At 33.9% G+C, this 12,713-nt stretch overlaps 2 protein-coding genes across 2 annotated transcripts; one reads left to right on the top strand and one right to left on the bottom strand.

Annotated features, from left to right (window-relative positions):
* The first annotated feature begins 3,019 nt into the window (after positions 1 to 3,019).
* On the top strand, positions 3,020 to 8,769 carry LOC105803061 (RNA-binding protein BRN1). Its single transcript, XM_012635012.2, has 9 exons — positions 3,020 to 3,299; positions 3,513 to 3,595; positions 4,703 to 4,754; positions 4,876 to 5,001; positions 5,136 to 5,215; positions 6,230 to 6,409; positions 7,701 to 8,046; positions 8,144 to 8,287; positions 8,367 to 8,769. The coding sequence occupies exons 1-9, from the start codon at positions 3,128 to 3,130 to the stop codon at positions 8,492 to 8,494; spliced, it is 1,311 nt and encodes a 436-aa protein (XP_012490466.1). The 5' UTR covers positions 3,020 to 3,127; the 3' UTR covers positions 8,495 to 8,769.
* A 784-nt stretch (positions 8,770 to 9,553) lies between these two features.
* On the bottom strand, positions 9,554 to 12,445 carry LOC105803060 (rho GTPase-activating protein 2). Its single transcript, XM_012635011.2, has 4 exons — positions 12,011 to 12,445; positions 10,983 to 11,103; positions 10,530 to 10,880; positions 9,554 to 10,367 (listed from the first exon to the last, which is right to left on the bottom strand). Exons 1-4 carry the CDS (start codon positions 12,340 to 12,342, stop codon positions 9,807 to 9,809), a joined length of 1,365 nt encoding a protein of 454 aa, XP_012490465.2. The 5' UTR covers positions 12,343 to 12,445; the 3' UTR covers positions 9,554 to 9,806.
* Positions 12,446 to 12,713: the final 268 nt, after the last annotated feature.

Raw genomic sequence — 12,713 nt, 5'->3', positions numbered from 1 at the left:
ATTAGCGCGGTGTGATTAGTCTTTTTTTTATCTCGTGTTACAGTACCTAATTTCATAGCCACCGTTGTTTTTACATTAACTGTAGGTAAACGTACCACTAATCCAAAGGGTTTCTTTAGATAAGCATTTACCCAGTGCATTTAATTTTTTTCTTTATCTCAGTGCTATAGTATCGTTACAGTAGTTTTATCATTACCATTATTTTTACACTAATCATAAGTAAACGCATCACTCATCCAAACGAGCTCTTAATCTTTTTGGTTTTCTGACAGGATTGATGATAATTTACTAATTTTCTTGTATTTCACACAAAGTGAAATTTGCTGGTATATACGTACAACCATTTCATTTGACTTTTTTTTAATAGGATGATATCGTAGCCCACATCTATGATTTTATAAATCCCAATGTTTTTTTATATGATATTATTCTGATGAAAAGAAGCTTAAGATCACTTTCCAATCCTATTATCACAAAGTTTTCTTTATTATATTTATACCACATTACTTTTTTTTCCCTTATTTATTTTTTGTTCACACCCACCCTATGATTATTTCTCAATTTGCTGCTGCCACCTTGCATGAACCTCAAATGCACCCATACCCAGCCCCATTGACTTCATCACCAAACCCGGGGGTAAATCTATTTTCTTGTTCTTTTCAAATTTCAATCATGAATGATAATCAACCCAAGAAATCGATTCACCATTGGTTGTTTTCTCCTCTAACAAAATTTTCCCCTTTTTTTTTATTATCGTTACTGAAAAACTTTTCCAAAAAATAATCATAAATATAAAATGATAGTTTGTGACAAAATTTCATCCTATTCCATGCGTGATGTGAACAAAGGGTAAGACTTGTATATCCTTTTGGGGCTCTAACTTTTTGACATTCATTTTAAAAACAAGACTGTAGCTCATAATTTGCGCCAGTGTGGCATGACATGGCAAGTCAGTGGGGGCTACTATTGGTTAAGATAAATCCATCTGGTATTCGGCCCTCACGCAGAACTCACAAGTCACCATCACTCTATTTCTGGCATTTTGACCTTGGAACTAGTCCAACATGGGATGCCAGAAACCTGTCCCACTCTTAAACAGTTTTCATGCCTTTTTTAGTTATTTCTCTCTTAACACAAAGTCATCCAAATCAAAATGAATATATTTAAAATTATTATTTATTTTGATTTTAAAATTAAATTAGCATAATAATTTATCTAATTCTTCAATTTTATAAAAACATTATTTTAATCTTCTTTTAAATTTTCGTCTATTTTAATCATTAATTGTTTATAAAATCAACTCAAAATAAATGATGTGACGTATTCATTGATTGCCATGTTAACAATTAATATTTTTTAAATTTTTTTATTAATTGCTAATGTGATATACACGTCATCAAAGTTAACAAACATTAACTTTTTCATCTATTTTAGAAATGATTTGATAAACAATATAAATTTAATAACTAAAAGGATAGAAAATTAAATGAGTAATTAAAATGACTGAAAAGTTTTTAAATTTTCATGAAATTAAAACTCTGACGTGCACTCTATAGAAATAATTGGGTTTCTAAAATAAGTATAAAAGGAAAAATAAAAACTTAACCTATAGGGGTAATCACTGATCATATGAAAGATAGAACAATGAGGAGCTTGCCTTATTAATAGTGGAGAAGTTATGTTATCAAAAGGCTCTATAATAAGATAATCACATTCAAGACACTTGCCTAGAGAAACTTATGTCCAACTACAACATACTTCAGCATTTGTCATTAGAAATTTTCTAATTCAATCAATTGAAGTGATTAGGTCACCGATGAATTTGGACCTCCGGTCTGTATAGTTTTTAGTTTTTACAAGTGGTAAATATACTTTACCCAGGATGAAATTAGAAAGAAAAAGAAAAAAAAAGGTTTACCCAGTGTGCAAGTTGCAAACGGGAAACACGAGCAGAGCCAGGGGAAGAAGACAGTCTGGCGTAATTTTGGACCTCGGTTTTCAGAGCAATTTACTGTTATAACCTTCCCCTTCGCTTTTACTTTCTTACCCTTCCGTACTCCTTTTTCTACCTAAAAATTGACCATTTGGTTTGGTCAACCGCTCTCCTTTCCATTTCTCTTTTTTATTTTCTCTACATACTAGCAGAGTTTTAAATAAGGATTGATATGAAAATAATTGAGAGTTTGCTTTTTGAGGAAAGTTAATAGGAACCCAATATCGTACTTTCCTTGCTAAACGCAAGTTATAAAAAATAGGAGGCTTAAATATATGAATTTTGTAATATTATTGGGTGAATAAATCAAGCAGTATGAAATGGATTTTATGGTGTTGAAAAGAAGTGATATGTATTATTGGTATCGTGATGATTGACGAACGGGATATTTCCAAACACTTTTTACTTGCTTTTCTTTTTCCAGAAATTGGTTTGCAAGAAAATAAAAGTGGAAATGGATGTGAAAGGAGAATCAAGGAATCAAATCAAACCAATTTCCGAAAGAATTCCTACTTTCAACATGAGGCCAAAATTTCAGTTTTACATTCAAACATTTTTCAGCCTGTAATCACAACCTGATTCTACCTATTTCTAATATGATTTTAGATTATATTTTAAAATTGACAGTATATATCATGTGTGCATTAAACGGGAAATTTAAGAAAAGATTATAAATTGACAGGGGCTTAGGTTTGATGTCACCATACACTCATAAATTCAACTTACCCCACTTGATCCACTGGCCACCCTATCATATTCTTTCTTTTTTTTTAGTGCAGTTTCCTCTTTTTTCGCGAATCATAAAGGTCGATGGGAATCACTTAATAAATATGGTCAAATAAGACGAAGAAAAATAGAAAAAAAAATGGAAGGGTAATTACGTAATTCAGTAGTGGCGTTTCTTCAAAGGACCTCCAGCTCAAACCCCAGAACTGGCACAGCTGTGAGGGCAGTATCGTAAATAAATCCAAACATTAACCCCACTTTTCACTCATTTTTATTACATTAAATCCATTCAAGATCCAACTTTGCCATCAAGAAACCCATTTTTTCCCACCAGACGACGCCAAAGAATTTTAAAGGAAAAAAAAAAAAGAAAAAGAGAAAAAATTAGAGGAAGAAGAGCAGGCATTGATGGCGGAGGGAAAACAGGAGAAGAACACGACAAGCGAAGAGAGCGTTAAGCTGTTCGTCGGTCAAGTGCCGAAGCACATGACGGAAGCTCAAGTTCTTTCAATCTTCGAAGAGTTCGCTTTGGTCGACGAAGTCAACATCATCAAAGACAAGGCTACTCTTTCCTCTAGAGGTTCCACTTCCTTCTTCTTCTTCTTTTTTTCTTTTTTCGTAACAAATTCAATATTTATTTTCCAAGTTTCAAATCTCTCACATTTCTCTTTGTCTTTAGCTGTTGGTTTTCTTTGGTGATTTGTTTGATTCGTTTAGTTTGGAGTGAGATTTGAGGTGTTTATAACCCTAATTTTGAGGTATTCTTCGTGTTTTTTTTTTAATGTTGATTAAGGTTGTTGCTTTGTTATATGCCCGTCGAGAGAAGAGGCCGATAAGGCGGTCGATGCCTGTCACAATAAGAAGACTTTGCCTGGGGTTAGTTCAATTTTTTTAATTTATTTTTCCTTGTTTTGCCTTGCGTTTTAGTGATTCGTCGCCACATTGTCAGTTACTCTTATGAAGATCTACATGCTACTTCCGAAGTTGGACGTAGTTAGCGAATTTTGATCACCTTTAGCTAATCTGCAAATGTAGCACCCTATTTTACTATTGAACTATGGAACGTTCAAAATTATTACTTCATTTCGGGCATCGGTTGTGGCTTTGGTATGTACTGTATCTGATACTGACAACCTGCAACATGTAGAATATAGTTCTCAAGTATACATTAAAACTACCTTTATTGCTCTGTTATGTTGATTAGGGTACATGCAGATAATGTTGTTCTAGACTGTAGAATGTAAGTTTTGATAATTTTTTATACTAGCTCATTTGAAGTAAATTGGTATCTTGAGTTTTAGAGGCAATGAAAATGAGAAGTTTTCCGTAATTTTATTAGCATGTGAAAGAGTGATGCTAGGGCTTTTTATACTAGGTATTGTTCCAGAAAACATAATTTGAGCAATGAACAGGGTATTTAATGATTTCAACCGTGAATTTGTCTCAATTCCTAATTATTAAGCAAACATAGGTGTTGGAGTTGTACTTGTAAGAAATCACTTAAGACTAAACACTCTCCTGCTATTTGTCATTCTGCCACATTTTTTCAGTCAATACCTTTCATATTTGATTGTAAACGAAAGCAAGTTTGTTGATCAATCTATCTTAAGATGATTACTTGTATGAATAGATTAACTTATGCCTTAGCCCTTAAGTGTTGGAATACATGGTGGCAAGTCATGTGTACTTTTTTTGGGTGATTAATCATCATGCATTCTGATGTGGTGATGTAAGATATGCCTGTTTATACAACACAGCATATCCCTTGGTCTAGTACTTAGAGTGATTAATAACTTGATGTCTCGATCCTGTCATTTACATTTTTAATGAAAAGTCCAGGGACAATTCAATTCGAAGTTATCTATTGCAATCACCTGTCTGCTGTCGTATATTTGTGTGGAGAGTATCAGAGAGTCTTTTACCCTGTGAGTCTTATTGTTTTCATGATCAGAACCCAGTTTCTGTTTTTTTGGTATAATTCAGGCATCTAGTCCATTGCAAGTGAAGTATGCAGATGGCGAGTTGGAAAGATTAGGTACACGTAACTTCAGTGAACTAGTTGCTTATAATTCCGATTCTTATTTGATGTTTTTTTTAATCAATTTGTTAAATAAACTACAAATTATTTTCTTCCTTTACTGCCCGATGGGATCTAGAGCACAAACTTTTTGTTGGCATGCTGCCGAAGAATGTCAAAGAAGATGAAGTTGCTGATTTATTTTCTAAATATGGAACCATAAAGGACCTACAAATTATAAGAGGTTCTCAACAAACAAGTAAAGGTACTTATTCTTTTAACTTGGATGTCCTTCTCTTTAAAGATGAAAATGTTTGCTTAATTGTATAAACTATAAAACCCCAATCTTAAGTTTATTTCAATATTTGAATTGTAGTTGTATTCGTTTCTTTATGGCAGGCTGTGCCTTTCTGAAATATGAGACTAAAGAACAAGCCCTTGATGCGCTGCAGGCTGTTAATGGAAAGCATAGAATGGAGGTTTGTATTCATTAATGTTTCTGCTATTGAAAATCAACGAATTACCCAAATCATTGTTCAGATTTCCTAGTATCTAACCTGTTTTGTATGGTATCTTTCGGATATTAGATGTTTCAATGCGATTGAACTTAAATGTTTATGTACTAATCAACTATCTTACATGCTCATTTTTCATTTGGAGTAATAAGTTATGACATCAAAATTTCGTTATCCCTCAGTCCTTGATTAGCTTAGTCTCGGAGCTCAAGTCACTAAAGGTTCACGTATAAATCTGGAAGGTATTTGAAGATGCAAAGATGATTTTTGTGATAATATCTTCATTATATTGCAATCCATGGAAAGAATGTCATTGTTATGATTAACTGCATGTTGCATCTAGTATTACAGTTGTCAAGCAAATAGTCTCTCACTAGAAGCCCGTATTTTATCTTAATCAGGATGCACCAAGGCTTTGCTTGGTAGGGTGAAGAGAAAATTAGAAAGATGAAAAATTAGATGAGAAAAAATAGATTTTCCATTAGTATATGCGTGGTAGAAATGATGAAAAAATGGAAAAAAAAAAGTATGTTTCCTTCTGTGGTTGCTTGGTAGAGTTGAGAAAGGGAGAAAAGAAAATGGAAATTTTGAGAAATGCATAATCTTGTAAACATGCACATTTAACTTACCTCTCTCTCATTTTCTCTCCTCTTATTATTATAATTTGGAATGATTTGTTATCACAAAATGTTATCTTTCCTATTTTCTTTACTTCAATTCTTTTTCCTACTAAGCGCATGCATTTTCCTTCCGCTTTTCCATTGAATCAAGCATACCGTAAGTCTTATATCTGAATATCCTTCTATACCCTAGTGGGTTCCAAAATGCATATACGCATATGGAAGTATTGCAAAAGCTTATGTTTACCTATTGCCTTCCAAATATGAGTTAAGTCATTTCTTATCATGTCTGGTAGTGTGGTAGTTATTCTTGAATGAAGGTGTATTATATTTTGGTCTTTATCTTCTGCTATTTTAGGGTTCAAGTGTCCCTCTCGTTGTCAAATGGGCAGATACAGAGAAGGAAAGACTAGCACGAAGGGCTCAAAAAGCCCAATTTCAAGCTTTGAATAAACCGAATGTAGATTCACAACATCCTTCATTGTTTGGAGCGTTGCCAATGGGTTATGTTCCCCCATACAATGGATATGGATATCAGGTAGCTTTTCCTTTTCTGTATGGAGCAATTTTAAAATTTCAAAAACACATATTATGGGTGTTTTTGTTTTGTGGAAAATGATTTAAAGAAATCCTTTTTGCATTCTTGTGTTTTTTCGAAAAATGACATACTGGTAAATGAAAAATTATTTTTCTTTTCTTGACAATTTGTCTTCACCTTTTGAAAAGTATAAGAGAATTTCCAAAAGGAGCTCTCTTATGAGTAAGATGATTTTATATAAAAATTAACTTTAATCTAGTTAAATATTATTGTGTTAATAATAAAATTTTAAATTTAATTTTTTTAAATATTAAGATTTTGATCTCTAATATTATAATTTTTTATATTATTAAGCATATATATTTATACTTAATAATAAATTATTAATGTAATTAATATTCTTTATTATTTTAATAAAAATACTTAATATGAAAATGTTAGTTTAATAATAAATTTATTATTAATAATATTTTTAAATTTCAATGATGTTTTACATCAATGATGTTTGAACCGGACCAATTGGACTGGGAACTAGCCAAGGTACTGGTTTGGAGAATAGTATTGAACCAGTTGGACCAAGAACTGGTAAGGATCGGTTGAACTGATTTTTTTTATTTTCTAAAATTTTAATGAGTTTTTAATCGAGTCAGTCGAATCAATGAACAGGTGGCCTGGCCGGTCAATCACCGGTCTGGTCTAAAAACATTGATGTTTTATTGAAAAAACTTTATATTAATATTTAATAATAAATATATAGTAATAAATGTTTTATAATAAGATATGAATATTTTTAATAATATAAATATGTTTAAACTTTTCTTAAGTTCATTTATCCCTTTTAGTCTAATGTGCTATTATCTACTCTCATAGATGTAATTACATTTTTAAATTTTAATTATGTATCGGTCATTATTAAGTCTATTATATAATATAGTTGGTTGTAAAAAGCAATGCTTTTGTAACAAATATAGTTACTATATAAGATAATATTTTGCATCAAATACAGCTTTTGTTATGTTTGTTTAACTGAAAATAACTTATGGAAAACATTTTAGGCTTAATCATCCCACCACTAGATAATGTTAATCTTTTCAGGAAACTATTTTTTCGGAAGGTGTTTAAAAAGAAAGAAAAAAAAACATAGCTTTAGCTTGAATAATTAGTGGTTTTGTTTCCTCCTCTTTTTGGCTAAGAGGGGAATTTCTTACTTTTTTTTAGTCATGATGTTCTGACAGAGCTTTTGTATCTTACTTTAAATCTAAATTTGATGCATCATCTCATTATGTATTAGGCTCCAGGAAGTTATGGACTTATGCAGTACCGCATGCCACCCATGCAGAATCAGTCTGCATTTCACAGCATGATTCCTCCAGTAAATCAAGCAAGTGGATTGCGAGGAATCACACCTGACCTTGCTCCCAGGGCTGGACCTAGAAATTATGCTGTGCCTCCTGGAAGTTATGTTGGCTCCGCTTACCCAGCTGTGCAAGGTGTTCAGTACCCCATGGCATATCCTGGGGGAATTATTAGCCACCATCCGTTGACCAGTTCACCTGGTTCACTACCACAAGCAAATACAAGCAGTAACTCTTCATCAGCTTCCAGTGTCGGTACAAGCTCGGGAAGTCAGATTGAAGGTTTGCTATCTATAGTCATCTTGATTTTATTGTCTTTCTAAAACTAGATTCTTGGTGGTGGCATGTCATTAATTAATTAGTCTATACTCTGACCTAGGTCCACCTGGTGCAAACCTATTTATTTATCACATACCTCAAGAATTTGGAGACCAAGAATTGACAAACGCTTTTCAAGGATATGGTAGGGTTTTAAGTGCAAAGGTTTTTGTTGACAAAGCAACGGGGGCTAGTAAATGTTTCGGTAAGTGCATTTTCTTTTTATTTCTTGATCTGATATGAACATTAAGGAGTTTTATCTCTCAAGAACCCTGTCTTTGCAGGATTTGTAAGTTACGACTCTCCGGCAGCTGCTCAAAATGCCATAAACATGATGAATGGATGCCAATTAGGAGGTAAGAAACTGAAGGTTCAGCTTAAGAGAGACAACAAACAGAACAAACCTTATTAATCGGGAGGTGAGTCATGGAAGGCAACGAACACGCGGTCGAAGGAACCTGGATATATCGACTGACTGCAGTATCAGCATTTCGGATGGATTAAGGATAACCTGTGATTGTATAGGTTTCAACCCATCCTTGTAATTGCTTCATGGGATCAAAAAGAAAAAAAAATCCCAGAAACTTGTAATTCATGGCGCAATCCGTGCCCTACACGATTTGTAGTCTGTGTATCATTAAATTCCATTTAAGCACTAATTATTAATTTATTGATTTTTCCTGAAAATGATTTGTTGATAGTATAATCTTATGGGGACATCCATGATACAAGTGTATTGTTTCCAATTTGTTTACTGCCATTGTTAATTATTTCTCCCTCGCCAACATGCATTTTCTAAGCTTTTTTCAGTTTTTACTCTCCTTTTATGCTACGTGATGTAATAGTTAAAAGTAGGTCATTTTGAAAATCTAATTTATTAATCTATAAAAAGAAATAGGAAGTCCCTTGTAATTGTAGGTGACAGAGGAAAATAAAGATTTATTAGTCTTATCCACCAAGTGGTGATTAAAAAATCTATTAGGGTAAAGTTGTGGGTCATAAATCACCATCAATTATCAACCTTATCCATTTTTTCCCATTTCTCAAGAAAATGCTATGTATATGAATAAAATAAATAAGATATACCATAACTAGTACTGGCTGGAACTGGAACTAAAATTAATAAAAAGTAAAAACCCATACCTCAGTTCCTGGCGTGTCATTGTCACTATTCTTTAGTTTCACTTTCTGCTGCCCTTTATGTTCATTAAGTTGCGTCGAGGTGGGTTGCATTTTTAAAAAATAATAATACGAATATTGACATATTAAATTGCTATGTTCCCTGGGTTGATGTCAAGAAATGATTTATTGATATATTACTTATCAGAATATATTCTTAAAACTGATTTAACGCCATAAATGTTATGGCAGCTAAAAGATAACTTTCAAGGATGAATCCAAGCATAAGATGACAAACTCAGATTTGCAGAGTACATAAGACAAATCAATCACATGGTCAGGTCAGCACTCATAAAATTCAAATGGATGCCTTAGCTTTGCAATTCAACCATATTTCAGAATTACACCCTCCCTGAATTTAAAAGCTGGATCTACCTAAGACTGGTTGATTAGTTCCAACAGTTTTGAGGTCCTAATTAAACATAAAATTAAAAAAAAAAATACAACTACAGAGTTCAGGTTCAGCCCTTGCTGAACCATAGTTGAAAGGTGACAACCCAAAATGTGCAACTATTGTCCTAAATAATGTGAGGCCGAATCATCGGTCAGCCAGCAATAGACAGAGACGATGTGTCCCATTTTGTAGGCTCATCTAGTTTGTCTACCATATCCGTGTCACCAATGTTCTCACCATTACCTATACACAAGGCAGAACTCTTGTTCTTTTTATCTGTAAAGGAAACACCAGATTCGATACTGCGAACCGAGCAACTTCTTGGACTTGAATCGTCTCTCTGTGACTCGTCCACGACTTCCTCAAAGAAACTATGTGTGATGCTCTTATGCTCGTCCGGTTGCCTTACGAAGCATTCCTCTATTTCACCCAATGACTCGACTTCAGCTTCGATTTCATCTTCATCTGCACTACAGTTACTGTAAAGGGTGTTATCATAATCGGATGTTGGCCCTCTCAGTTCGCAACTCGTATCCATCTCTGGCTGACTATCGAACTCCTCATCTGTAGGACAGTCACATGAATGAGACGACATCGGTGAATACCCTCCCATTGCCGTCTCTTCACGTTTCCGTAGCGTTTTGATGATCAAGGTCTTCAGCAAGTTCATCACTTGAACAGCATGCATCAGAGCCGTCAATGGATCAGACATCTGCTCAACAGAAAATCAAACTAAGAATGCTTGCTTCATTTTTTTTTTATTAAACTACACTATAATAAGTAATCAACAACTTCAGAAACATTGCAAGTTCATCTCTACTGATCTAACACTTGGATAATTCTTACAGTTTCAAGGAAAGTAATGCCCCCATACCCGAGTCATATTCGGAGCAAAAACCATAGCAATATTTCTCGCATTCATTTTGTTTGATTCCTCTTCCTCCACAACATCCGCCATAAGACCAACAGCCCAATTGAGCAGTGCAGCTTCAGTTGGCTTCAACTGCTTCACAAGGTCGACCGATTCTTCTTCCGTATTGCATCGGAGAACCTGTTCAGGGGAAAGTCCATCAAGAACACCTGAAGGAAGCTCTCGAAACCAGGCTTTTATAAGGCCTGCAAGACAATGGACATCGATATTATCCGGCACAATGCCCTTGTTAAGTTGATCCCTTACATGCTCCTCTTGGCCATTCTCAGGATTTATCCGGAAAATCCCCTCCGCCTACAAAACAGATCACCAGACACAGAGGTGGAAAACCTTTTAGTTTCGAAATCGAATACATGGGGATGCAGACTATGTATATGCATAGAAATTTTAAAAAACCTTTAATCCCCCTTGTGAATAAAGCCGCTCCTGCATCAACAACAGTATAGTGGGGACGCTATTCCCTTTGGGATCGAATGAGCATTGCATTGATTCCGCTGAGACCCCAAACACATTAGCACTGTAAACAAAAGGACAATTGCAATTAAAGGACCACTTTTACTAACCAGAGCAAAACAATAAACAGGAAATTGTGTCATTTCAACAAACAGCAAAGAATCCAATGAGCTTACAGTAAAAAAAATAACTTCAATATATCAATTAGAGTTACAGCTATTAAAGGAAACTTCCTTTTTTATTTTTTGGTGAGAAGAAAAAATGAATTACATCAACTGCATAACACAACCATTAACTTTATCTACTTGTAGTAAGTCTATTATTTAAAGGATACTTCTTTAAACACCCAAATACCTTGTCGAAGAAGATTGGTTTGCAATAAGTTTTTGGAAATAAAAATATTAATGAAGAACACGGTATTATTTATTTCACCCATCAGAAAACAGGGTTAAATAATAATGACAGTTGGTGCTGCAAAAAGTAAATTACCACAAAATCTGATTTAATGCTAATAAACTCCATGAAATTCACTGGAAATCGCCATGGAACTCCAATTTTTACTGCCATTTCTAGGGTGCAGAGAGCTTTAAGGAAGAGAAAAGCAGAAAGTATAAACCCAGTTTAGCAACGTTTTTAAGTTTTCAAAATGAACAGAGCTTGAGAAAGTCAAAGATTTTGAATTTTCTGGGTTATGGTTTTCAAAATAAAAAGCTTAATTCTTCAAAATTTTCCATTTTTTTTAGAAATGCAGATGTTTCATTCTCTCTGTTATTTTGGGACTTCAAAACAGCTAGAGATGTACTGTTTTCACTCTTCGAGATCTAAACTGCACAATAACACAAAACATTTGGACTTTAAAACAGTTTTAAAAAGGACCAAAACCCAGCTGAAATCTTTAACCCAAAAGAAAATTAGAAGAAAAAAAAAACTGAAACCAAGTAACAAAAAGAGAAACAGCAAAGGGAATTAACCTGGCACTTGGAACCCGATTGGGGATTTCAACTTGGAACTCGACGGGAAGACCCAAGAAGCCATTGAAACGATCAAAGGTAACATGGGTAATGTGTCTTACGTTGGTTGGCCACCCGATTTCCATATGTTGAAGGGTGGAAGAGATTACTTCATCCCGGGAATCAACACGACAAGACACCATGGATTTCCTCAAAGCAGCCAAAAGCAACGCCAGGACAGATATCTGGTTCTGCTGCTCTTCCTCACGGCTCTTAACTCCTCCTTTAGCTCCTCCCTTCCCACCGCCACCACCACAACCACCCCCTTTTGTCACCATTACTAAACCAGTCATTATCTGTAATGCCCTTGGTTCTCTCTCTCTCTTCGATGGTCACGAGGCTTTAAATTCTGTGTGGAGTCTTCTCTTGTTGTGTTGAACTCAAGAGTTTTTCAAGTCTGAAGTTTTTTTTTTTTTTTAAGGCAATGGGTTTTTAAGTTCTTTTCCTAATTCTTGTCTCAGTCCCTATACTTTTTATATATTTAAAATTTTCTCCTACTTTTAATCCAATCATTCATCTCTTTACTCTTTCAACTTAATATAAATAATGTTACCAAAGAAATTTCATTAAATTGAATTTTGTAGCATTTTAAATTAAAAATTAATAGTCGAATTTCAGACATTAAATACCAAATAAGTGAATAAAATGATAAATTCTAAATTTA

This window comes from Gossypium raimondii, chromosome 11, assembly GCF_025698545.1.
Source record: "Gossypium raimondii isolate GPD5lz chromosome 11, ASM2569854v1, whole genome shotgun sequence".
NCBI lineage: Eukaryota > Viridiplantae > Streptophyta > Magnoliopsida > Malvales > Malvaceae > Gossypium > Gossypium raimondii.
The sequence above is the reverse complement of the archived record's forward strand: the minus strand, read 5'-3'. Positions and strand labels throughout refer to the sequence as shown.

Bases quoted from the DNA above. Each gene is read 5' to 3' on its own strand.
- LOC105803061 (XM_012635012.2), top strand. From the start codon at position 3,128: ATGGCGGAGGGAAAACAGGAGAAGAACACGACAAGCGAAGAGAGCGTT. The intron at 3,596-4,702 runs GTTAGTTCAATT...GGTATAATTCAG, and splicing joins ATAAGAAGACTTTGCCTGGG to GCATCTAGTCCATTGCAAGT. The intron at 8,288-8,366 runs GTAAGTGCATTT...CTGTCTTTGCAG, and splicing joins GGGGGCTAGTAAATGTTTCG to GATTTGTAAGTTACGACTCT.
- LOC105803060 (XM_012635011.2), bottom strand. From the start codon at position 12,342: ATGACTGGTTTAGTAATGGTGACAAAAGGGGGTGGTTGTGGTGGTGGC. The intron at 11,104-12,010 runs GTTAATTCCCTT...TTTTGTTTACAG, and splicing joins AATCGGGTTCCAAGTGCCAG to TGCTAATGTGTTTGGGGTCT. The intron at 10,368-10,529 runs GTATGGGGGCAT...TCTGTTGAGCAG, and splicing joins TTGCTCCGAATATGACTCGG to ATGTCTGATCCATTGACGGC.